Genomic DNA, 23,441 nt, shown 5'->3' on the forward strand with positions numbered 1-23,441 from the left:
CCAGAGGTGCAGAGCCTCCTGGCAAAGGGTCCACGAACCCACTCCGCCCTGTTTGTTGCAGTACCACATGGCGGTGGTGTTGTCGGTGAACACCTGCACTACACTCCCGTTGACAAAGGGGAGGAATGCCTTCAGTGCCAGACGAATCGCCCGCAGCTCCAACAGATTGATATGGAGCCGGGACTCCGCCGGAGACCAGATGCCTCTGATCTCTGCCTCTCCCAAGTGGCCACCCCAGCCCTGGAGGGACGCGTCCGTCACGACAACGTGCTCCGGTTGGGGAAGGGAGAGGGACTTGCCCCTGACCCAATCGCGGTCCGTAAGCCACCACTGCAGTTGTCTCGCAGTGCCCTCCGAGATCAAGACGTGGTCGGACAAGTTGCCCTGATGCTGGGCCCACTGAAACTTCAGGTCCCACTGCAGAGCCCGCATCCGCCACCTGGCGTGATGCACCAGAAGGATGCAGGAAGCCATCAGTCCCAGCAGCCGCAGCGTCAACCTGACCGAGACTCGGGATAGCGGCTGAAAGATGGGAATCAAAGCCTGAATATCCCGAACCCGCCGTTCCGGAGGATAAACCCGAAACTGCGCCGAGTCCAGAACCGCTCCGATGAAAAGGAGCTTCTGAGAGGGACACAGGTGCGACTTCCGCACGTTGATGGAGAACCCCAGCAAGTGCAGAAGGTCGGCTGTAGTCTGGAGGTGGCTGACGACTGTCTGGGGCGAGCCCGCCTTCAACAACCAATCGTCTAGGTAGGGGAAGACTGAAACCCCCAACCTGCGCAGATGGGCTGCGACCACCGCCATCACCTTTGTGAACACCCGTGGGGCGCTGGTAAGGCCGAAGGGGAGCACGATAAACTGAAAGTGCTCCAGGCCTACCGTGAACCGCAGGTAACGCCGGTGGGCCGGCAGGACGGGGATGTGAAAATAGGCGTCCTGCAAGTCCAACGCTACCATCCAGTCTTGTGGGTCCAGAGCAGCCAAGACCTGAGCTAACGTCAACATCTTGAACTTCTCCTTCCGGAGGAAGCCGTTGACGTTCCTTAGATCCAAGATAGGACGTAGGCCCCCCTTGTCCTTCTTGGGCACCAGAAAGTAGTGGGAATAGCAACCACGCCCTACTTCTGGCCCAGGAACGCGCTCGATGGCCCCCTTGGCCAAGAGGGCCGCAACTTCCTCCTGCAGAAGTGTCAAGTGGTCCCCCGACACACGGTGGTTCTGCGGTGGCATGGCTGGAGGAGAGGTCTCGAAGGGGAGGGAGTAGCCCCTTCGGACGATTTGCAGCACCCACCTGTCCGAAGTGATCGTGCGCCAGTGAGCGTGGTGATGGCGAACCCTGCCACCCACTGGCGTCACATGGGGCCGAAAGCACGGACTAGGAGGATTTTGGGGTAGATGATGCGGGGGAAGGTGTGGTCTGACCCCGCCGTTGTCCCCGACCGCCACCACGGCAGTTTCCACGGCCGCCACCGCGTTGGAAGGATTGTTGCGGCGCGTGGCTGGCAGCACGTGTGGGGGCGCCCCTTCCTTGGCCACGAAAGGGACGAAACGAACCCGGTTGCTGACGCTGGGTCGAGAGACCCAAGGACTTGGCCGTGACCCTGGAGTCCTTGAAGCGTTCCAGCGCGTGGTCCGCCTTGTCACCGAACAGGTGACAGCCATCAAACGGCATGTCCATCAGGGTATTCTGGACATCAGCCGAAAAATTGGCGGATCTCAGCCAGGCGTGGCGACGAATCGCCACCGTCGTAGACATAGCTCTGCCCAGCGAGTCGGTCGTATCAAGACCACACCGAATTGAATATTTCGCTGCATCTCGGCCCTCAGCCACAGCCTGACCGAGTTTTGCCCGCACCTCCATGGGGCATTCTGGCAGCAGCTCCGCGACCGTATCCCACACAGAGTGGGTGTAGCGGCCCAAGAGGCAGGCGGTGTTGCAAGACCGCAGGCCCAAACTAATGGACGAAAAGACCTTTTTGCCAAACTGGTCGTACCTCTTGGATTCCCGGTCGGGCGGGGCTGACGGGAATGCGGACTGGGAGGTCGAGGCCTGGATCACCAGACTCTCAGGAGTGGGGTGGGTAGACAGGTACTTGGGGTCGTCCGGACAAGGACGGTGGCGCCTGGCCACGTTCCGATCAACAGGCGCACCTGAAGCGGGCCTGGACCACGTGCCCAACAGAACGTCAGACAAGGCTTCATTAAACGGCAGCAGTGGCTCCAGTGGGCATGACTGCGGTTTGAAGACCTCGGTGAGGATGTTAGGCCTCACGGCCGCGACGGGGAGCTCAAGGTTTAAGGCCTTGGCAGCCCTCATCAGCACCACAGAATAGGCAGCTCCCTCCACCGATGCCACGGAAGGAGGAGAGATCAAACCAGGGTTAGGAGAGTCGTCCAAACCACTGGCATCCCCCAAGTCACCTGTCCAGTCCGGGTCATACTGGCACTCGCGAGCCAGAGGGTCCTCGGACCCCTCCCAACCTTCACCGTACTCCTCATCCTCTCCGTATTCGGAGTCAATGATGAAGACCGGCTCCTCGGGGTTCAAGGGCCCCATCGGCGCCGGGACCGGCGTCGAGCGACGCACGTCCGGCGCCGCGTCCGGCGTCGGAGAAGGTAAGGGGACGGCGCCGCCCGGAGCCGGCGCCGGAACCCCACCGCCGGCCGGAACCGGCAGTGGAGAACCGGCGCCGCGCGGGGGTGGCGTCGGGGGTAACCCCGATGGCAACGGCGCCGGGGAGGCCGGAAGACCAGCCGGCGCCGATCCCGAAGGCCCCTGCGGCGCCGGGGCCGGAGCACCGACGGCGCCGAGGCAGGGACACCCGAACCGCCAGGGCCCCCAGACGGCAGCACTGGGCCCGAAGGCACCGTAGGCCCCGTCGGAGAAGCGAGCGCCCTCATGGCCATGAGGAACGCCTTGATCTCCTCAGGCGTCGCGCCATGCCCAGGGACCGGAGGGTATGAGGCAGGCCGCGCCGGCGACTCTCGCGGAGCCGCGGGGTTGGGGTCACCCGAGCCCCCGGCCGCATCGCGCGAGCGTCGGGGGGAGTCGGGGGTACGATGACGACGCCCCGACTTCTTGTGCTTCCTACCTGACGAGTGGTGTCGACTTCCGGAGCGCCCGGCGCGGCTCCGCGACCGCTCCCTCGAACGCTCTCTCGACCTCCGGCCGGACCGGGACCGCTCCCGGTCCCGACGTGGGGCCGACACCCGGAGCTCCAGTAGCTTGCGGGACCGCTCCCGCCTAGCCTTGTTGGTAAGGGCCCGGCAGTCGACGCAGGAGTCCACGTCGTGGTCGGGGCCCAGACACCGGAGACAGAGGCGGTGATGGTCTGTGACCGACATCGTGCGCTCACAGTCATCGCAATTCTTAAACCCAGGCATCCTATCAGGCACAATAGAGAAAAAAACAATCGAAAAACTTGGTCAAAGACCGGAGTACTGCTCTTCAGATCTGCGTCCACTGGCGCGGAAAAAAGAAGAACTGACGTCAGCGCGCGGAGGCGGCGTCTATGTACTCCAGCGACGTCATCACGGCGCACGACGCCGACGACGGACGCGGAGCCGCAGGGGACGCCTGCAGACGACGCCTACCGACGCGCAGGGGTACTGCTACGCAAAAGTTTCCGGATCCAGACTGACGCCTGGGGATATTCTAAGGTAAGGAATCTAACACTAACGTGTTTCTTTCAGATTTACATGTTCAAGATCAAATCCAAAACGGCACCGAACTATCTGCAAGCGCTAGCCACTCCCTACTTACCAGCGAGAAATCTGTGTTCTCAAGCTGCAGCAAATTTCGCTGCTCCTAGGTTCAGACTGACAAGAATGGGTGGCAGATCTTTCTCTGTCAGAGGGCCTACTCTGTGGAACACACTTCCCCTACACATCCGCAAAGAAGAAAACTACGCCAGATTGCGAAAGAATTTCAAAACTTGGCTTTTCCAGAAACAACTATGCTAAAACCATGCTCATCATATACCTTTGTTCATCCATATGCCATAGGCGCCGGGAAACCCTTTTTGGGTAGCTGTGCTCCATATAAATTTAATAAATAAATAAATAACCATCTTGGGCAGCCCCAACCCCCTAAATCAAATTTTAAAACATCCCTGGCTTCTAGTTTGCTTTCTGCCCCCACCCTGGGCATGGGGGGCAGATTAGGGGATACTGCCCCATCTGCCATCCAGGGAGGGCAGAAATACTGGAATTTCGCTGAGGGGGATGGGGGCATTGCCATGCCTATCTTAGGCAGCCCCTCCCCTAAACCAAATGTTAAACAAATCCCTGGCTTCTATTGGGCTTTCTGGTCGGCCTCCTGGGGCGATCCCCACGCAATGATACCTCTCCCGACTTTCTACGTTCTCAGGTGGCTGAGATAGCCCCATGAGCACGTAGAAAGTGAAACGGAAAGGAGCCTATTGGTGCATTTCAGTTTCTTTAAAATTACGTCAGCACGACGTGCGCACTGAACGTCATTTCACAGAAACCAGGGGAACAGCCTCTGGAGCTGAGGAAGCCCGCACCAGAGGGATTTCCGGCGCCATGATTGAGGACGGCCGGGAGCCGTTCTGAGCACACGAGCACCATGGCTCTGGACGGCTCCTGGTTTTTCAGAGCACCGAAGGGGTTAAAAGGATGCATACAGCAACACCGTATACGCATGTACTTCCACTCCTGGTTTCTCAACGCTGAGATCAATGAGGGGGCTGGTTTGGTCTAGATCAGAGGACAGCCAGAGTTACAGTACTGGATGATCTTTTTGTGAGAGGTGAATCATGTCCCTTTTTGTAACTTAAGGACCTCCCCACGGGGCAGTTTTTGAAAGTTACACGTCGTGCTAGTTCGCAGGATACGCAAGTTGTGGAGCACTGTGGCGGCGGAGCCACCAGAGCACAACTGCCTCTGCCTTCTATTTCTCATTACAGGCCGGGTGAGGGCGGTGACATATGATTTGTTTATTTATACATGCACCTGAAGGGTACCTCAGAGGTACCCCCTGAAACCTACTAGTCCACTACTGTGCTGGCTGACTAGTACAGTCCAGCCTGCCACTACAGACGCGCATCTGACCTCCTAGGAGGCGAGAGCCTTGCTCTCAAAGGTTAGGAACAATGTCTGTTCTGGCAGGAGGTTTTTACACCTCCTCCAAACAGGATGGCTAGCAATCAGCAAACCAACACTTCAAAGTCTTTGTCGCCTTTGATGGGCGACTCCAGCATCTCCCTAATGTGGAGATGCCACCCCCTGCCCTGAGGTCCTTTTGGCACCAAGACAGGCAGGAAATTGGTATGTGAAGTAGGTGTGGATCACACCCAGGACAGTTACACCCTTAAGGTGAGCTGCCCGATGTGCCTCACTGTAGGAAAATTCCATCTTGGTGATGGCAGAATTTAGAAAAACTGCAAAAGGGTTATGCTCATTTCCCACAGGAAGTAGTCATACAGGGAGCATTGTGACCCCAAGGGTAGGTAGCCCATTTGAAGGACTGGGTTCTTTTGGACCCAGCGGTGCCAGGGCACAACACCTGAAACCTTCGTGGGTAACCTGCTCCGGCGTACAAGTCACAGAGACACGGGACACTTCCTTCGGCGTCAAAGAGTCAAGGTTTATTTACTGCAGGGAACACAGAAGTCACAAGAAGTACATCGAGTGTAGTTCGGGGAGACTGCTTCAAATTGTATTTGTGGATCGCTCCTTTTATACAGTTTCTACCCATAGGATAACATGATACACAATAGTTTACAACCTGGTTCCCACAAGTTGCTCTCAGAGGGGTCGCTTAGATCACTTTGAAACACACAAGATCCGGAACATAAGTGCGGAAACATTTGGCGGTTCCCAACTGTAAAAACCCATCTTCCCACCATTAGCAAATTCCAATCAGCAGTAAAGTAGATCGAAACAGGAACGAAGACAGGTGCAGAGGAAGACGGAAACAGTGGGGAGATCGGAAAGGGTGTAAAAGGGGAGTGTCGAGAAGCACGAGATACAGGCATCAAAGGGACGTGCCTAATGAGATGCACGGCTGAGACAATAAGCCCGTGCGGCAAGATGAGCCTCGAGCGGCGCCATCTGCCTTACAGTAGCATCCCCCTCGTCATAAAGACACTTTCAAAGAACATGTGTCTTCCGCAAATATCTTGGAAGTCCCAGGGTCGCGAAGCGGACAGCGTCCGTTCGCTGGCTACTTGAGGGCAAGAGACAAAATGGATGCCGTATCTAAGATGGAACCCGTGGGTACAGATGACAAACCCACATAACAAACGAACGGTTTAAGTTAGCACAGCGAAACTGCGCACACTTGCTAAACTCGTCATTTGCGGTTCATAGATACTAGACTCGACCATATTCGTGTGAGTCGAAAACACCACTTACAATTGTCACGGAACCTCAGACGCTCCTTTTGCCCTCATGTAGGCAAGCACTAGTCGGAATCATACTCGATATTCATCAGACCATCAAGATGTCGTTGTAGCATAGCTCTGTCCAACCGAGTCCCCTTGGTAACAGATGGTTGTCTCATACACGTTGTAGCACAGAGGCCACATAAGGCAGGACCACACTGCACACAAAGGCAACACGTGAACAGGAACACTACCACAACCCCGATGATCGTCAGAATCTTCCAACCCCAAGTCGACACCAGGCCCCAAAACCAACCAAGTAGCGTCCAATCCCCTACATCCACGTGTATGGATTCGGAGATCTTGTGCAACTTCGAGATGGCTTGATAGACAGTAGGAGCATTATCTGGAATGAAAATGCAACAGCTCGAATGGATCACTTTACATACCCCACCGCGATCTGCTAAGACAACATCTAAAACCATACGGTTTTGTAATGTCATAAGTCTCTCCGCCTGAAGTTCTGTGGTGATATTACCAAGGGCACTGGCAGTAATGTTAGCTGTCGATTCTACCACTCGAGTCAAATGTCTCAGGTTCCTACTATTAACCATAGGTCCCCAAAACGGGAGGAAACCCTTGAAAAAGTCTCCTGCCTCTTGACCGGCAGTATCCTCTTCACTAATTACGCCTCGTACAACTCTAGTCTTATGATAATCGGCATCTACAGTAAACGTCGGAGGCAACAGATTTGCAACAAAACATGAGCCCATGAAGTCTGCGGGCAACCATGTGTATGCACGATCATGACAGATGAAGTACGTACCCTTGGTAGCCAGAAGCACAGGGATCGGGGACATTGACAGAACGTAACTTTCAGTGCAAGCACTTACTCCAAGTGAGGCTTGCGAGCCACGACCCACAAGACAAAGATTACCAGTGTGGGGTACGACCCATATTGGAGACGAGCTTTTAAGCTGCTTTTCATTAGTGAACGTACTATATTCCCCTTTATTCGGTGCCCTATAGGCTTGTACCTCTGCCTTAGGGATGAGATAAGCATCATGGATCTCATCTTCCAAATCCTGTATTATCATCGATACCACCCACTGCCATGAGGTAGGACCCGGTTTGGGGGAACGTTCTGGAGAGGGGTGGAAACCTAGTGCGCTTCGAAGCATTGTTTGGTATGCTCGAGCTGACCCTTGGGAACTATACGGTAACACCAGATATGGAATTCCCTTACCCGTAGTATGTGGCATCAACCCACACACCCAACAATTAGTAGTGTTAACCACTAACTGATGCTGATGGAGGAGCTGGATAAAGGAATTGTTGCGGAATTCTACACGTCTAGCCTGTTCGTGTTCTGGTAACATATGAAAGGAATGAGGAGAAGCAGTAGAAGTAATGTTAGGGTAAGGAGTAGGAGTAGGGGTAGGAAGTAAGAAGTAAGACATAGTGTAATACACCCCACCCGCCAAAAATGCGGAAGCAGTTAAAAACAATACAAACAATTGGAATACAAAACATTTCGTACGACTAAGTTTCTGCAGTTTGACTCTATACGCCTGCGTTCCTTCCAAATCGTTCAGCTTTGAAAATGCCATTTCCCTATGACCGTCCGCAACGTTTCTTGACGCACTTCGTTCTGTGCAGCAATAGTCAATTCCCAGGAGTTCCTAGGAACCGACGGCCTTTAACCTAGCGTCAAGACCTACTGTCCAGAAGGAAGTACGCGCGCGGCCCTACGGCCCTCAATACACAATATGTATTTTATTTAGCACAAATAATTCAGCTGTGGAAGGAAAAAGATACAAGAAAAAAAATCTTGATATATGTACAAAACAATTTTCAGTGATACGAATTGTTCACAGTTGATCAGGGGAAACGAAGATATTACAGTTATCAGTTTCAGCAAAGCAAGAAAAAAATTTATTTGTCCTTAGTATGAGAACGCAAAGAATATCGATGTTTCCCAGGACGTGTCTGCTCGTCGAACAAAGGATCTGTCGAAGAGACAGCGTCCTGTTGATCAGTTTGCTGATTTGGTCTTGAGTCTTTTGCTGACAACGTTCCAACAATGGCTTTCTGCTGCGCTGAGTGTTCACCAACAAGTTGTGCGTCACTGAAAGGTACAAACGCCGGCAATGTCGCTGCTTCTGTTGACGCAATGCCTTTCCTCACCCACGGGTCTGCCGGCAAAGGAATAGGGACTCGCTTACAATGGGTAGCATGTACCCAGTTCTTCCGTCCCTCAAGACGAACGGCAGTCCTCGTGGCCAAAAGCACCTGGTGAGGTCCAACAAAGCGGGGGTCCAGATTCTTCTTGCGCGAAAAATTTCGGGTGACAACCCAATCACCAGGCTGGAGCTGGTGGCCTGGACCCTCCGTCTGCGTCGGCAAGGCGTCGTAAACCTGTTGATGAATTAACCTCAGTTTAGCAGTCAAGTCATGTAAGTAGTCAATCAACATCGGGTACTCAAGATCAACAAACATACCTGGCCTAGGAACCCCCCACACATTCGCAGGACGGCCGAACACTATTTCATAGGGACTAAGCCCTATTCGGGAGTGTACAGTCGCCCTAGTTGACAGTAATGCTAGAGGCAAAGCGTCAGGCCACGAAAGTCCAGTCGTAGCCTGGATCTTCGCTAATTTTAGTTTAAGGGTGCCATTGTACCCTTCAACCAATCCAGCTGACTGGGGATGATTGGCGCTATGGAATTTCTGATTAATTCCAAGGCCCTTACACACACTCTTCATCACACTTCCAACAAACTCACTTCCGTTATCTGACCACACGACTCTAGGCATTCCATACCGAGGAAAGTATTCCTTCAGTAGGATTTTCGCAGTAGACAAAGCAGTATTATCTTTGAGGGGATAGGCCTCGATCCATCGGGAGAATGCGCAAACCACAACCAAAACGTATTTCAAGTTATTGCATCGCTCCATATGGATGAAGTCCAATTGGATCACCTCAAAGGGATACGAAGGAGGAGCAAAACTGCCAGGGGGAGTTGGGGTTCCTTTGCCAGGATTGTACATTATACACACCATACAATTCTTCACCAAACGTTCAGCACACTTAGTAATTCCATCGTTCTTCCACACATCAGCCAACAACTTGCAAATACCTTTCGCGCTAATATGTGCTAACCCATGTGCCATTTGCACAACGGCCAGTACATACGCATCAGGCAACATCCATCTTTTCTGATCTGACAAATCAATCCAGCAACCATTCACATCCAACCTTCCCGTACTTTCTTTCCACTTCATCTTTTCAGTGTCGGTGGCCTCATTCTGAATTGCTTTCACACTCTCTATAGTATTCTCACACATACTTGATTCTGTAGGCCACCTAACCGAATTCGTCACATACATTCGAGTGCTAAGGTTCCGGGCAGTCTCCTTAGCAATCTCATCTGCAAACGCATTACCACGACCAACATCATCCGTCACCTTACGATGCGCACTACATTTAACAATTGCAACTTGAGCAGGCAAAGTCAATGCATCCAAAAGATCGTTCACAAGCTGGCCATGCTGTATTTTCGTGCCATGTGACGTCAAGAAACCACGTTCTCGCCACAATCGTCCGAAACTATGCGCTACACCGAAAGCATACTGACTATCGGTGTACACATTCACACGTTTACCTTTTGCTAATACACATGCTCTAGTAAGAGCGATCAGCTCTGCAGCTTGGGCAGAATTCTGATTCAATCTCGCAGTCTCAACAACAGTATTCAATGTCACCACAGCATAAGCAGTAGTCACATCACCATTCGGCAATTTAAAACATGACCCATCCACATACAGGATGCCATCCGGGTCTTCCAATGGGGTGTTTTTAAGGTCCACACGACCTTTTGTTTCCTCCTCTGTACGCAAGTAACAGTCATGTTCTGTTACTGCATCTGACTCTGCACTAATTGGTAACAAAGTTGCCGGATTTAGGACATTACAACGTTTTATCTGAATGTGGCTTGCCAAGAGCGTCAATTCGTACCCAGATAACCTCGCACTCGTCAAGTGCTGAGTTTTCGTACGGTTCAAAAGAGTATCGACTGCATGCGGAACCATCACCGTAAGCATATTATCCATGACCAATCCTGCTGATTGTCGGATGGAGACCGCAGCTGCCGCAGTTGCTCTCAAACAACTCGGCAATGCTCTAGCTACTGGGTCTAAGGTCGAGGAAAAATATGCACATGGACGTTGCTTACCACCAAAAGGTTGCGTTAAGACACTCAACGCACAACCTTCCCTCTCGTGAACATATAACGTGAACGGTTTACTGTAATCAGGGGTACCTAACACAGGGGCCGAACACAATGAATCACGTAATTCAGAAAAACGTTTCTGACATTCTTCCGTCCATGGTAAAGGAGTCGAAACATCCTTGCACGTAAGAGCCACCAATGGTTTCGCTAGCAATGAAAAATTAGGAATCCACTGCCTGCAGTACGATGTGATACCTAGAAAGGCACGCACATCTCTTTGGGTTTGTGGCACAGCCATGCGCGCAATCGCTGCAATTCTCTCTGGGGTCAATCTCCTTCCCTCCTTTGACAATAAGTGACCTAGATAGGTTACTTCTTGACAACAATATTGGAGTTTAGAAGGTGACACCTTGTGATTTAACTCACAGAGATGTTGCAGCAACGACACTGTAGCAATTTTGCAAATGTCCTGAGTATCAGCAGCCACCAATAAGTCGTCGACGTATTGTATTAAAGCCGCACCAACCGGCAACCTAAACGCATCTAGTTGACCCTTCAAAGCTTGACTGTAAATCGATGGACTTTCACAGTAGCCCTGAGGAGCGCGTTTGAACCGGAAGCTACGTCCACCAAGAGAGAAACCGAAAAGGTCCCTGCTCTCTTCGGCAATCGGGATGCTGAAAAACGCATTTTTCAAATCAATCACCGAAAACCATGAAGCCGTAGCTGGAATCAGAGTCAGTAGCGCCGTAATGTCAGGCACAACAGGGAATTGAGGAACCACAATTTTATTCACCTCCCGTAAATCAATAACAAAACGATAAACAGGCGGTTTGGTAGGATCAGTACGTTTAAGAATGGGCAGTACAGGACTATTGCACACGTTTCCCCGAGTTTCTTCAATGACATCTTTCTCGATCAAATCATAGATGATCGCTAACAAAGCTCGTTCACCATCCAGGGAGATACGATATTGGGGAATACGTGGCAATCGCACATTCGATTTCAACTGAACAACATAAGGGGAGATATCAAGTAGGCCCACGTCGTTTGGACCCGTCGCCCACAAAGATGCAGGAAGAGAATCCAATTCCGGTGGAAGCTTATCGAGGGACAAATACATGGGAGAGACTACTTTCTCTCCGAACGTAAGCTTTATACCCGCAGGAGAACAATACAAAGTCGCATACAAGCGTTTAAGCAAATCCAGACCCAAAAGATTTTCGCCACAACCAGTAGACAAAATCAATGGAGCTTCGAGCTCACGTGGCCCAATTTTAAGGGGCAAAGGGCGCGAAACTGGATTGCTAACGGGGGCGCCAGAGAATCCAACGGAAACATTTGTTAAGCCAGACAAAGGTGCGCCAGGGAGTTTCGAATGCATGATAGAACTTTTCGCTGCACCAGTGTCCAACAGAAAAGGCTCAACGACGCCCGATGTAGCAACTGCGACGTAAGGCCCTCTCTGATCAACCGGAACTGATACCACTCCCTCTCCTTGTCTTTGGCTGTCCTAGTAATTACTATCGTCAGTTCCCTGATCGACGTAATAATCGTCTACATTGTACTGCGCAGATCGTCCTTGCGATGATCCACGTTGGTCGAAACAATTATTAGAATTTGACGAGTTATCAGAACAGTCGTTCTGAGCACCACGACCTCTACCACGTGATGCGTGCTGTGCACCACCCCGACCTCCTCTAGACGAATTACCACCACTACGGTCATTTAAAGCAGGACAATTAAATTTAATGTGTCCCTCCTGTCTACAATAAGCACATTGGTTGTACCCCAACGAAGATCTCTGAAAAGATGAATCATTACGCGGCTGCGATCGATTTGATTGCGACTGCGATCTATTCTGCTGAGGCGCATTCTGATTAGAACGCGGCGGATATGCTTGTTGTAACAACACTTTAGTTTTCAGTTCTTTCGTCTTTTTATCGGCACGGTCATTTTCCTCTTTTTCTCTATTTTCGTAATATTGTGCCGTAGCCAATATCTGAGCTGAGGTAGAAACGGCCCATGAACTTTCTGAATTTTTCAATTTATTGCACAAGTCGGGCAATAAGTTCGATACAAATTTATCCACAAACAACCTCTGTCCACCCTCATAGCTGGCATAAGCGTTTTCATTAACGTAATGATTCGCTGGGGAAGAAGTTCAATCAACTGATCGGGTTTAGTAGCAGCCACTTGTCCAGCGTCTGCCGCTGTAATGGCAGCCCAATCACCACCTAATTCATTCGCGTGATCTTGGTGACGAATCTTGGCCCATACCGGTTGCGGTACGACATTGCCAAACAACATGTCGATATCGGCCAGATTCATTATCGTAGCGTCTACGAGCTGCGATAATTCTTTGTAATACCCCGCAGGATTTTTGCGAGGATCAGGCAAAGTTTGTTTCACCTGAAGCACTTCCGATCGTTTCCAAGGGAGGTGTATCCACACTCTCTGGAAATGTGCTGGTATTGGAGCATTAGCATTAGTATTATCAGCGGGTACCCAAACTGGCGGAACTTCTCGCATAGGATATTGGCCAGACCCATCTCGTTGTTCAATGTCCTCAACGAACAATGCATGAGGAATAGGAGCAGGACGAAGAGATAGCAACCGTTCAATAGCACGTCGGACATTAGTATCGACTATCAGTCCAGTTGCGAACTGAAGCCGAAGATTAGACAGGGCGGTCAGCACCTCGTCAGGCGCAACAGCCGCTATCTGATCATGTAAGAACTTGCACATTTCATCAAACACATATCTCTGAGTAGGTATGTTGAATTGATCAAACGTTTCGAGGACAACACGAGGTGGATTTCTAACAGGGTTTATCATCCAACCCATCGCCATATTGTATAGCGCAACACGTTCTCTATTACCAGGAAGCTGGCTACGTCTCTGTGGACCATCAGAACCTGCAGACCCAAAAACAGGTCCGAGCGACTGAAAGAAGTTTGTCGCAAGGGGAGAATCACGATTACGAGTAGAGGGAGAAGAGTAAGACACAGGACTAACAAGAGAAGGAGTAGAGACGTTAGCAGCAACAGGGGTTAACAACACAGGAGCAGTAGCGTGAGCAGTAGCGGGAACAGGAGTATGTGGAAGCGGAGGAGCAGTAGGAATAGAAAGAGGCAAAGGAGCAGGAACAGTCGGAAGAGCAAGTGCAGGTTGAGGAACTGGTGGAACAGGTACGGCAGGGACCACAGGAGCTGCGGTACCCTGTACGTACGGAGGTGGCGACTTCATAAGATAGGACATTAAAGAATCCTCAACTGCCTCTTCCTTCTTATCCGACTCCGTAGACAAAACAGGATAGCATTTGTCTATGGACATACGCTGTAATCTCTCAAACACTTCCTTATCCTTATCCTCCTTATCACGCTGAAACTGCTCAGCTTTCTTCACTATAGTAGCAACAGTATCTCGCTGACTACGTTTATTTTGTCTGATCTCTTTCTGTCGGGCTTCTTTGCGCCAGAACCGAAAGGCATCAAACATGGCCGGCCTTGATTTACGTTCGAACAACTTCATTTCCAAATTATCTAAGATCGACGCTTCGAAGCTACCGTGAGGTGGCCAACGAAGATCGCCGTCTTTCTTTGTATATTTGATCCAATAATCGTTAAAAGCAATCGGGCCTAGCCCATGTTTGCTATATAGGTCATAAGTAGGAGTTCCAACCGGAGGTATCGGACACGAGTCCTCCAGCAGGGAATCCGCACCACAAGGTCTAAAGCAACTGAACAAAGTACTGCGACCAGGCATCTTGCACACTAGCCGAGTTTCACAAACTTCAAGGGTTACGGGATTTACCAAGTCCCAGCAAGAACAAAACCCTCGGTCTTTGGCGGCTGCAGTCGTCAAACAAATACAACAACAACAAAGTACGCTAGCAAAGTGTCACCGACAAAAACACTCACACAGCGTGTACAACAAAGACACCCGCTAAAGTGTCTACAACAAAAACACTCGCTAAAGTGTTTACAACAAAGAACTCTGGGAGCGACCCACAAATACTTAACTCAAAGATCAATGGCGTCCTCAGGAAGGCCCGTCAATCGTCTCGCTATACCAAGGTCTACGCCAGGCGCCAAAACAGGTCTACAGTCAGGGTAGCAGTCCGTCGCAGCCGTTAGGAGGCGGGAATCTTCGCGGGAAAAGTCTTCGGGCCACTTATTTCGACAACAGGATCGATGAAGCGGGGTGCACCTTCCCTCGGAGATTTCACACGAAGTTCCTCACGATCGTCAGGCTTGGACCGGTACCACTGATGCAGCCCCACGTTGGGCGCCAACTGAAGGACTGGGTTCTTTTGGACCCAGCGGTGCCAGGGCACAACACCTGAAACCTTCGTGGGTAACCTGCTCCGGCGTACAAGTCACAGAGACACGGGACACTTCCTTCGGCGTCAAAGAGTCAAGGTTTATTTACTGCAGGGAACACAGAAGTCACAAGAAGTACATCGAGTGTAGTTCGGGGAGACTGCTTCAAATTGTATTTGTGGATCGCTCCTTTTATACAGTTTCTACCCATAGGATAACATGATACACAATAGTTTACAACCTGGTTCCCACAAGTTGCTCTCAGAGGGGTCGCTTAGATCACTTTGAAACACACAAGATCCGGAACATAAGTGCGGAAACATTTGGCGGTTCCCAACTGTAAAAACCCATCTTCCCACCATTAGCAAATTCCAATCAGCAGTAAAGTAGATCGAAACAGGAACGAAGACAGGTGCAGAGGAAGACGGAAACAGTGGGGAGATCGGAAAGGGTGTAAAAGGGGAGTGTCGAGAAGCACGAGATACAGGCATCAAAGGGACGTGCCTAATGAGATGCACGGCTGAGACAATAAGCCCGTGCGGCAAGATGAGCCTCGAGCGGCGCCATCTGCCTTACAGTAGCATCCCCCTCGTCATAAAGACACTTTCAAAGAACATGTGTCTTCCGCAAATATCTTGGAAGTCCCAGGGTCGCGAAGCGGACAGCGTCCGTTCGCTGGCTACTTGAGGGCAAGAGACAAAATGGATGCCGTATCTAAGATGGAACCCGTGGGTACAGATGACAAACCCACATAACAAACGAACGGTTTAAGTTAGCACAGCGAAACTGCGCACACTTGCTAAACTCGTCATTTGCGGTTCATAGATACTAGACTCGACCATATTCGTGTGAGTCGAAAACACCACTTACAATTGTCACGGAACCTCACATTGGCTACCACTCTCTGCTCCCCTATTACTTCTAAATTTAGTATTTAGGGGGTTCCTGAAACCAGAACTTTAGATTCTACTGACTACGAAAAAGAAGAGAACACTGAAGAGCCGACACCTGCAAGAACTAAAGACTGCTGGATTTATTATCCATGCACCTAAGAGGGTACCTTAGAGGTACCCCTGAAACATACTAGTCCACTAGTGTGCTGGCTGACTGGTACAGTCCAGCCTGCCACACTGCCACCACAGACGTGCTTCAGACTTCCTAGAACTTTTGGCATCAAACTCTGCCTGCAGCACAGAAACTCGAAAACTGCAAAGACCAGACTCGTCCTGCAGCTGTGCATCCTCCACAAGCCCCGGAGGGTTGCCAGCCCTTCCCAAGCAGCCAGAGCTACTCCCCTGCAGCCTACAGGCACCGACCGTGAAGTTCGGTTTAAAGAAGCTTCTGTCCACCGGGTAGTAGACACCCAAGAAAAGGTCAGCACACTCAAAGAGGTCAGATCCATCTGCCTGCCACGCCTGAAGACATCCATGAGCGCTTCTGCACCAAACCCGGGGTGCAGGATCCTTGCTGCAACCAAGGCTTGTTGAAAGTCCAGTTTGGACTCCAACTTCAGCACTGATGACCCGTCAACGAGGGATGTCAGCACCACAGAGGCCAGCGCCAAGAGTGGCCAAGCATTCCTGTTTTTTTGTTCCTTCCTGGTCCTGACCGACAACAGTAAGCACCTTGATGTACGAAAGCCAGCCAACTACAAGCATTCTGCACCTGGCCCAGGTCTAATGAAACCAACAGCTCAGCTTGCCTGTGCTCCCTGGTCTCCTGCGGCCCGAGCCCACCATTGGGAGCTGCCGGACCTGTCCCAAGTCCCCTTTTGCAACCAATTTCGAAGTGGCCTCCCTCCTTTCCACAGACTACCACGCAAGTCTACCAACTCGTTCAACACCTGTGCCCCCGGACTCACCAGGGCAGATGAGACGATTCTGCTGGTGGAACTTAGTAATTGTCTCTCTGCCACCTAATGACAGAAAGGGGTCCCACGAAAAAGTATTGTAAGTATATATATGTAGTGAATGTTCTTTCTTCCATAGGAAAGCATTACGCGTAAAAATGAACTTTTGGTTAACATTGTTAAATCTGTAAAAAGTCTAGTCCAAAAAAGCTTTATCTCTTTACAAACTTCTTGGTTTCAAAATATATATAAAAATACCGGTTATTTTTCTAAATTGGTGTGGATCTCCTTTTTGAGTGTGTGCATCATTTACTGACTGTGTGTGCAACAAATGTCTAACACTCCTCTCTGATAAGCCTAAGGCTTGTCGCCCACAATACTCTAGATAGAGCACCTTGGCATTGCTAAATATGTCTTGTCTACACATAAGGGGTACCTGATTCCTTTACACAGCATACCTCCTTTTGGTATACTAAAGTGTCAGCTTCCCACGTTGGAAGTTCAGCAGTGGGATACAAAACTTGACATTTGCTGTGCAGCTCTGTTAATAAGTGATTCCACTAAGGAATCCAATATTGTCTTTGGCTAAGACTTTTGTTTGTTGTTAAATTCGAATTTTTTATTGTTGTTAAATTCGAACTTTTTTCTAAATTTTTAAAAAGTAACTGTTAGGGCCTTGTGTTAAGACCCCCAGTCCACACTATTTAGAATTTAAAAAGAATACTAAAAGTCGATTTTTATTAGTTTTTGTAGTTTTTCTGAAAAGGTCCCAACTTTAGCAAACAATGAGCTTTACAGGGGGCATGGATCAGGAGTTCAACCTGGCCCCCTACCTGCTGATTAGCTAACAGCAGCTAAGAGTCCTCTATAATAATTTAAAAATTAGAACTGGCTCACATCCTACCACTGCAATGCTTCAGAAGCTTCTGGCAGAGTATGAGTTGGCCCATCTAAGGGATGACACTACTCCACCTGAGGGTCAGGGTGGGGATGGTGAACGTGGAGATGAGCTTCATCCTCCTCCACTAGAAAGGGAAGATGTGGTCCCTTTAACCAACCACAGAGAACGGTGCCCAGAGTGCCTTCCTCTACTGATGATAGGTCAGGCCATTCAGGATACATTGAAGAACTCACTGAGGATGAGATACTTCATAAAAGCCTAACCCGAGGGATAGCCCTAGGGGAAAGGATACTGATCACAGAAAGGGAAAAGGCTGTGATGGGTCCAGCAACCATGAATGGTGGCAGAAAACAAATAAATAGGGGCAGAGAGAAAACATTTGACCCTAAAATTCCCAAAGAGATTGTCCCCAAATATGTGGAGGTGATGATATCACCATATGGTTTACAGTCTTTGAGAGGGCTTGTAATATGGGAAAGCTCAACCAAACTTATTGGGGTTCTCCATCTGGGAGATGTACTCAGGAAAGTGCAGAGATAGACTCCTGAAACTTAATGAGGCAGATGCTGAGGCCTATGACCTCATGAAGGCTTCCCGGATTGAGAGCTTTGGACTCACAACTGAGGAGTGCAGGATTACTTTTAGGGAGACTCACAAAAAGCTCAAGTCAGACCTCTGTAGATATCATGGACTTCTCAGTCAAAGCAAAACTCTAGGGGGCTGGTTGAAAGGTAGCCAGAAGCAAGACCATGATGGGCTTTATAATTTAATTATGAAAGAGCATCTGTTAAGTAACTGCGTATCCAAAAATTGCATCACTACTTGGATGACCTTGGTCCGGTCTCTTCCCAAGTACAGGGAAAGAAGGCGGACTACTGGGTCAAGACTAGGGTGGACAGATAGTCTCATGGAGGGGTTGATGATCCTCCTAAGGGAGAGAAAGTGGGCAGTATAAAGATAAAAAAATAAGTCCTCTAAAGGCTCCCAAAAACATGTTTAGGAGGGTGGGCACAGAGAAACTAAACAGCCCAAGGGAGGGTACCAGGGTAAAAACTGGGATGCCAAGAAGTATGGTGATTTCATTATAAGGCCAATGGGCACTTAACTGGAGACCCTAACTGTCCAAAAAAGGTTCCCCCTAGGCCATCTGTAGTTCCTACTGCAGTGGTAAGTCTCAAGATGGGATCCTTGGTGTGCCCTGACCATGTCAGAGAGCACACTGAAGCCACTTCAGTCTCAGAGGGTGGGGTGGATATAGCTGCCTTGGCTGTCTGGCATAGTAACCTGAAGAAATACAGACAAAAGCCACAAAGCAATGGGGTTAGATTGGAAGTAGGGATACAGGTGCAAGTCATGGTGACTGAAAAACTGATATCCCTAGAGAAATACTTGACAGGAGAAACCGATCCAGACATCAATGCTGACAACCAAACTAAGGGCCATCCCATGGCAATCGTGTCCTTGGAATGGGAAGGGGTTAGTGTCCAAAAGAAGGTGGTTGTATCCTCTGCAATCCCTGTAGTCTTTGTTCGCTGTTACATGCTACCACCACCTTGTTTTTTCAATCTGCATCTTAGCCATGCTTACTATGTACCTGAAATGTTGCTATATTTGTGTCATGCAACCCGTCTGTGCCGGAAGTATTGTTCTCTATTACCAAACTGTTACATTTCAAAAAGTCAAAATAACGTTTCTTTTAAAAAAAACTATCAGGTATTGGTGTTTACAAATTCATTTAACATTTTATTAATAGATCTTCCCAAATTGTACCTGTGCATATCTGCCAGCTTTGCCAATACTCTGGCAGCATTACCGAAATTCCGATTTTTCTCATAGTGCCTCCAAAGCAAATCCATATATCGGACCTTATTTTGATCAATCTTGGCCATACGAACCAAATAAGGCTCCAAATATGGAGAATTTATCTAAAAGAAACATACAAGTAATCATTAAACTAAAATCATAGAAAACAAAAGTAATACACAATATACAAAATATATATATATATATAATCGATTTTCCAGATTTATAGCATGAAATTGCTCTCATATATTACAGTAAGTGACAATCTGCAATGTATGTATTTTGAAAGAATCTAAGTCATTTCATTAAAACCATCACTATACAACATCTTACCTCTAGTAGTTTGTCCGTCAGGTCAGTTTGTATCAGCCAATTATATAATGCAATATTAAAGAGTTCATCTGTTGATCGCTGAGTGAGTTTTAGCATATGTTCAAACTAAGATGGGAAAAAGGAAACAGATCAGACATTAGATGTATTCCAAAAAGTACATTTCTCATTCTTATAATAAAACAAATAAATGAAACTCAAAAAAGAAACAAAGTTACTTATCTACAGTATCTTTTCTCCAGTGTTGGTATCTTTCAGAGATTAACATTCTACGAATGATTCCCAATCACAGTACCGAAAATCTCAGGACATCATTTACAGACATTTATAGCAAGCAAACATTATTAGAGCAATACATGCTGCCCATCTCACATTCAGCAGATGAAGTGGAGAGGCCTAACCTTCATCCCTGCAGGTCATACTGAGAGGTTCAAAGGAAAAATGTGTGACGGGTGTCAGCATCATATCGGAAGAGTGTATGTCACGTGAATGTCTAAACAGCAATTCTGGAGAACTTTAGCTATTTGTAAGTAACTCATCTTTCACCACTTTGACTCTAACATAGATTTACATGTTTTGAATTGCAAACAGCTTGTGAAGAGCAACCCCTGAAGAGTGGTTGACTCTCACTAAACTGAAGGGAGCATGTCAATGAGTGGCAGACTTCTAGGAGGTTCTGCCGCTAAAATCAATTAAGTAGCTGCTATACTTCTGAGAGGTGAATGAGGGTCCTGTGGAGAACAGTGCACTGTATAAGTGAACTCTAACTAGTTGTACAGCTAATCAAGCCTTACTCCATATTCTCTAAAGTCTAACCAAACAAGCTACATGAGGCCCATCCATGGTGCAATGCTTATGATCTGTGTTTGGAGGCTGTGCATCAGGAAACTGACTCTCTAGAGGTTTGTTTACTGAGAATCCTCTTAGTGATGGCAACGCAAGATTTAAGGAAACATCACCTCAGTATCAAAGGAGAGTATACAATCTCCTGATTGAAATATAAAGATGGCAGGGCCTGAGAAAAGAACATCAGAAGTGTATAAACAACAACTATACAAACTGGGGTGGTGTAGTGAGCAAAAGAACAATGGATTTAACCCAGATCCTTTGACTGGGGTAGAATGTTTGCATTGTCAGCATTTCGTCCATCATTTGTTTGCTGTAAACAACAACTATATACTTATGAAAAATAATATCAAAATCAGAACAAACAGGGCCAGCAGTTCATTTACTCTGAATAACCTTATGAGCCAACTTAGAATGGATCCATTTATGATCCAAATAGTGTCAGTGCCCTCCAGGCTATAAAGTGGGGCATCATTGAACAAGTTACTTACCTTCAGTAATGCCTTTTCTGGTAGAGACTCTATCTAGTCGCAGTTTCCCTACCTGGGAATTATCCCCAGGTATCAGATAGGATTTGGAAACTTCTTCAGCAGTACCTCTGTGCGCCGGCAAGTGGCATCATTTCAGTGTGTGCCGATGACGCCGAAAGTGATGTATGTGGTGGCTATATGTGCGCCACCCCAGCATGCTGTCAGTTTCTTTTTGCTACCTTTCCACGCCAGAAGCGTGGAGCCACAAACTATGCTTATGTACTAGTGTGCAGACACTAAGGACCTCAGAAGGGTGCTCTATGCACAGAAATCTGTTTGCATTTGGAAGAGAGTGTTGGTAAGAAATATGTGGTTATAAAGATTATTTCCGAGATAAGGAGATACTGAAGGTGAATAACTTGCTGATCTGATAGAGACGCAGATGGCAGTTCCAGGCCAGTACCAGTTTAAAAACAGCAATACTTTCAGGTACAGTTGGAATGTGTTGCAAATAGCAATAGGAATACTTTACAGTGGTATTAGAAATACTTTGTGGTGTCAATCAATAGTAGCAACACTTAGCAATGCAGAAAATGAACACTTAATGCAAATGCGGTACAAAAGGGGGTGGTAACGGACGGAGCATCTGAATCAATCAAACACTCACACCCAGTCAAAAGATCTGGGCTTAATCCATCACCGTTCTTTAGCCCACTCTGCCACCCCAGTTCAGACATGGCTATATGCAAATCAGTCTGACCCTGTGCCTCATGGGAACAGTCCAGCTCGAACTGCCAAGCCAAGCCATGCCTTCCCTGGACCGGAAACAAGCTTCCGAGGACCGGTTTCTGACATTCCAGCCATCCTCAACCCGGCTTGCTTGAATCCAGTGGCAAAGGGAGCAAGGGACACGCGTCTGAGCATACCCTGCCAAACCTATGGCGGCTAAAAGGGTTTGGTAACGGACGGAGCATCTGAACCAATCAAACACTCACACCCACTCTGCCACCCCAGTTCAGACATGGCTATATGCAAATCAGTCTGACCCTGTGCCTCATGGGAACAGTCCAGCCCGAACTGCCAAGCCATGCCTTCCCTGGACCAGAAACAAGCTTCGAGGACCAGTTTCTGGCATTCCAGCCGTCCTCAGCCCGGCATGCTTGAATCCAGTGGCAAGGTGAGCAAGGGACTCACGTCTGAGGATACCCTGCCCAACCTATGGCGGCCAAAAGCGGTACAAAAGGGGGTGGTAACGGACGGAGCATCTGAACCAATCAAACACTCACACCCAGTCAAAAGATCTGGGCTTAATCCATCACCGTTCTTTAGCCCACTCTGCCACCCCAGTTCAGACATGGCTATATGCAAATCAGTCTGACCCTGTGCCTCATGGGAACAGTCCAGCCCGAACTGCCAAGCCATGCCTGCCCTGGACCGGAAACAAGCTGACCTAGGGTGGTGTGGACAGGAGTGCAAAAAAAACTATGGATTTAGGCCCAGATCTTTGTACTGGGGTGAATGTAAGACATTGTTCTGCATTCTGTCCATCAACTGTGTTTTTTGCACTTAATGCAAATAACAAAAAATACAATGGAAGGGAAACAGTTCTGCACATTAACAGGTAAGTACACGACTTACTACCCTAGTCTTCGGGGTTTGGACCAACATAGGGCAACGTTCAAGTGGGCACTAAGTCTGAATCTCCAGCGGCACGGGTTGGCCGGGTGCAAAGGTCAAAAGTGGTGCCCTTAGCCCAAAGTTAGTCTATGGAGACTGAGGGTGATCAGAGATGCAGAGTTTGCACTTAAGTACCCGCGGTTTCAGGGCACATGCCTGAGGGGTTTAAGAAAGCATGGGGAGGGCCACAAAGCAGCACCAAGCTTACACCACCAGCAGCACTGGGGTGGCCGGGTTCAGGGTGCAAAGCCAACATTGGGCGCCCAGTGCAAGTGGATGGACGAACTCTGTTTCACAAACAGGCTGCAGGCTCAGACCAGGAAGCTGGGCGAAGGTAACCAATGACTGTGCAGGTATTTTGAGATGTCGGTGTACGCCGGGACAATATGTCAGCTGGGTTCCTTAAAGTCGGAGGGCTGAGGATGCAGGGGTGCCTTTAGAAGTTGGAAATTCTTCTCCGGAGCCGGTCACTGTAGGGGGCAACTTTTGTGCTGAAGCAGCCTGTTTTTCGTGTAGTCCAGTAGAGGTCAGCCACCGATGGATTCGAGGTGCGGATCGCCGGGGAAAATCCGTTTAATGGAGTCCTTCCTACTGGTTTCTTTGTGGACAAGGCTGCTGTCCTCAGGAGTTTTTGGTCTCTGGGGAAGGCAGGCATTTC

The 23,441-nt window shown here is 49.0% G+C and overlaps 1 protein-coding gene across 2 annotated transcripts in view; it reads right to left on the bottom strand.

Moving 5' to 3' along the window:
* The window catches only part of NUP155 (nucleoporin 155), an 871,946-nt gene that overhangs the window by 270,109 nt on the left and 578,396 nt on the right, over positions 1 to 23,441 (bottom strand). For both annotated transcript variants that reach the window (XM_086960546.1, XM_086960547.1), the window contains 2 exons: positions 19,794 to 19,898; positions 19,428 to 19,582 (listed from right to left, as the gene is read on the bottom strand). In XM_086960546.1, coding sequence (XP_086816672.1) covers positions 19,428 to 19,582; positions 19,794 to 19,898 — 260 coding nt within the window. The remainder of the gene's footprint in view (positions 1 to 19,427; positions 19,583 to 19,793; positions 19,899 to 23,441) is intronic.

Source organism: Lissotriton vulgaris, chromosome 3_1 (genome assembly GCF_964263255.1).
Source record: "Lissotriton vulgaris chromosome 3_1, aLisVul1.2, whole genome shotgun sequence".
NCBI lineage: Eukaryota > Metazoa > Chordata > Amphibia > Caudata > Salamandridae > Lissotriton > Lissotriton vulgaris.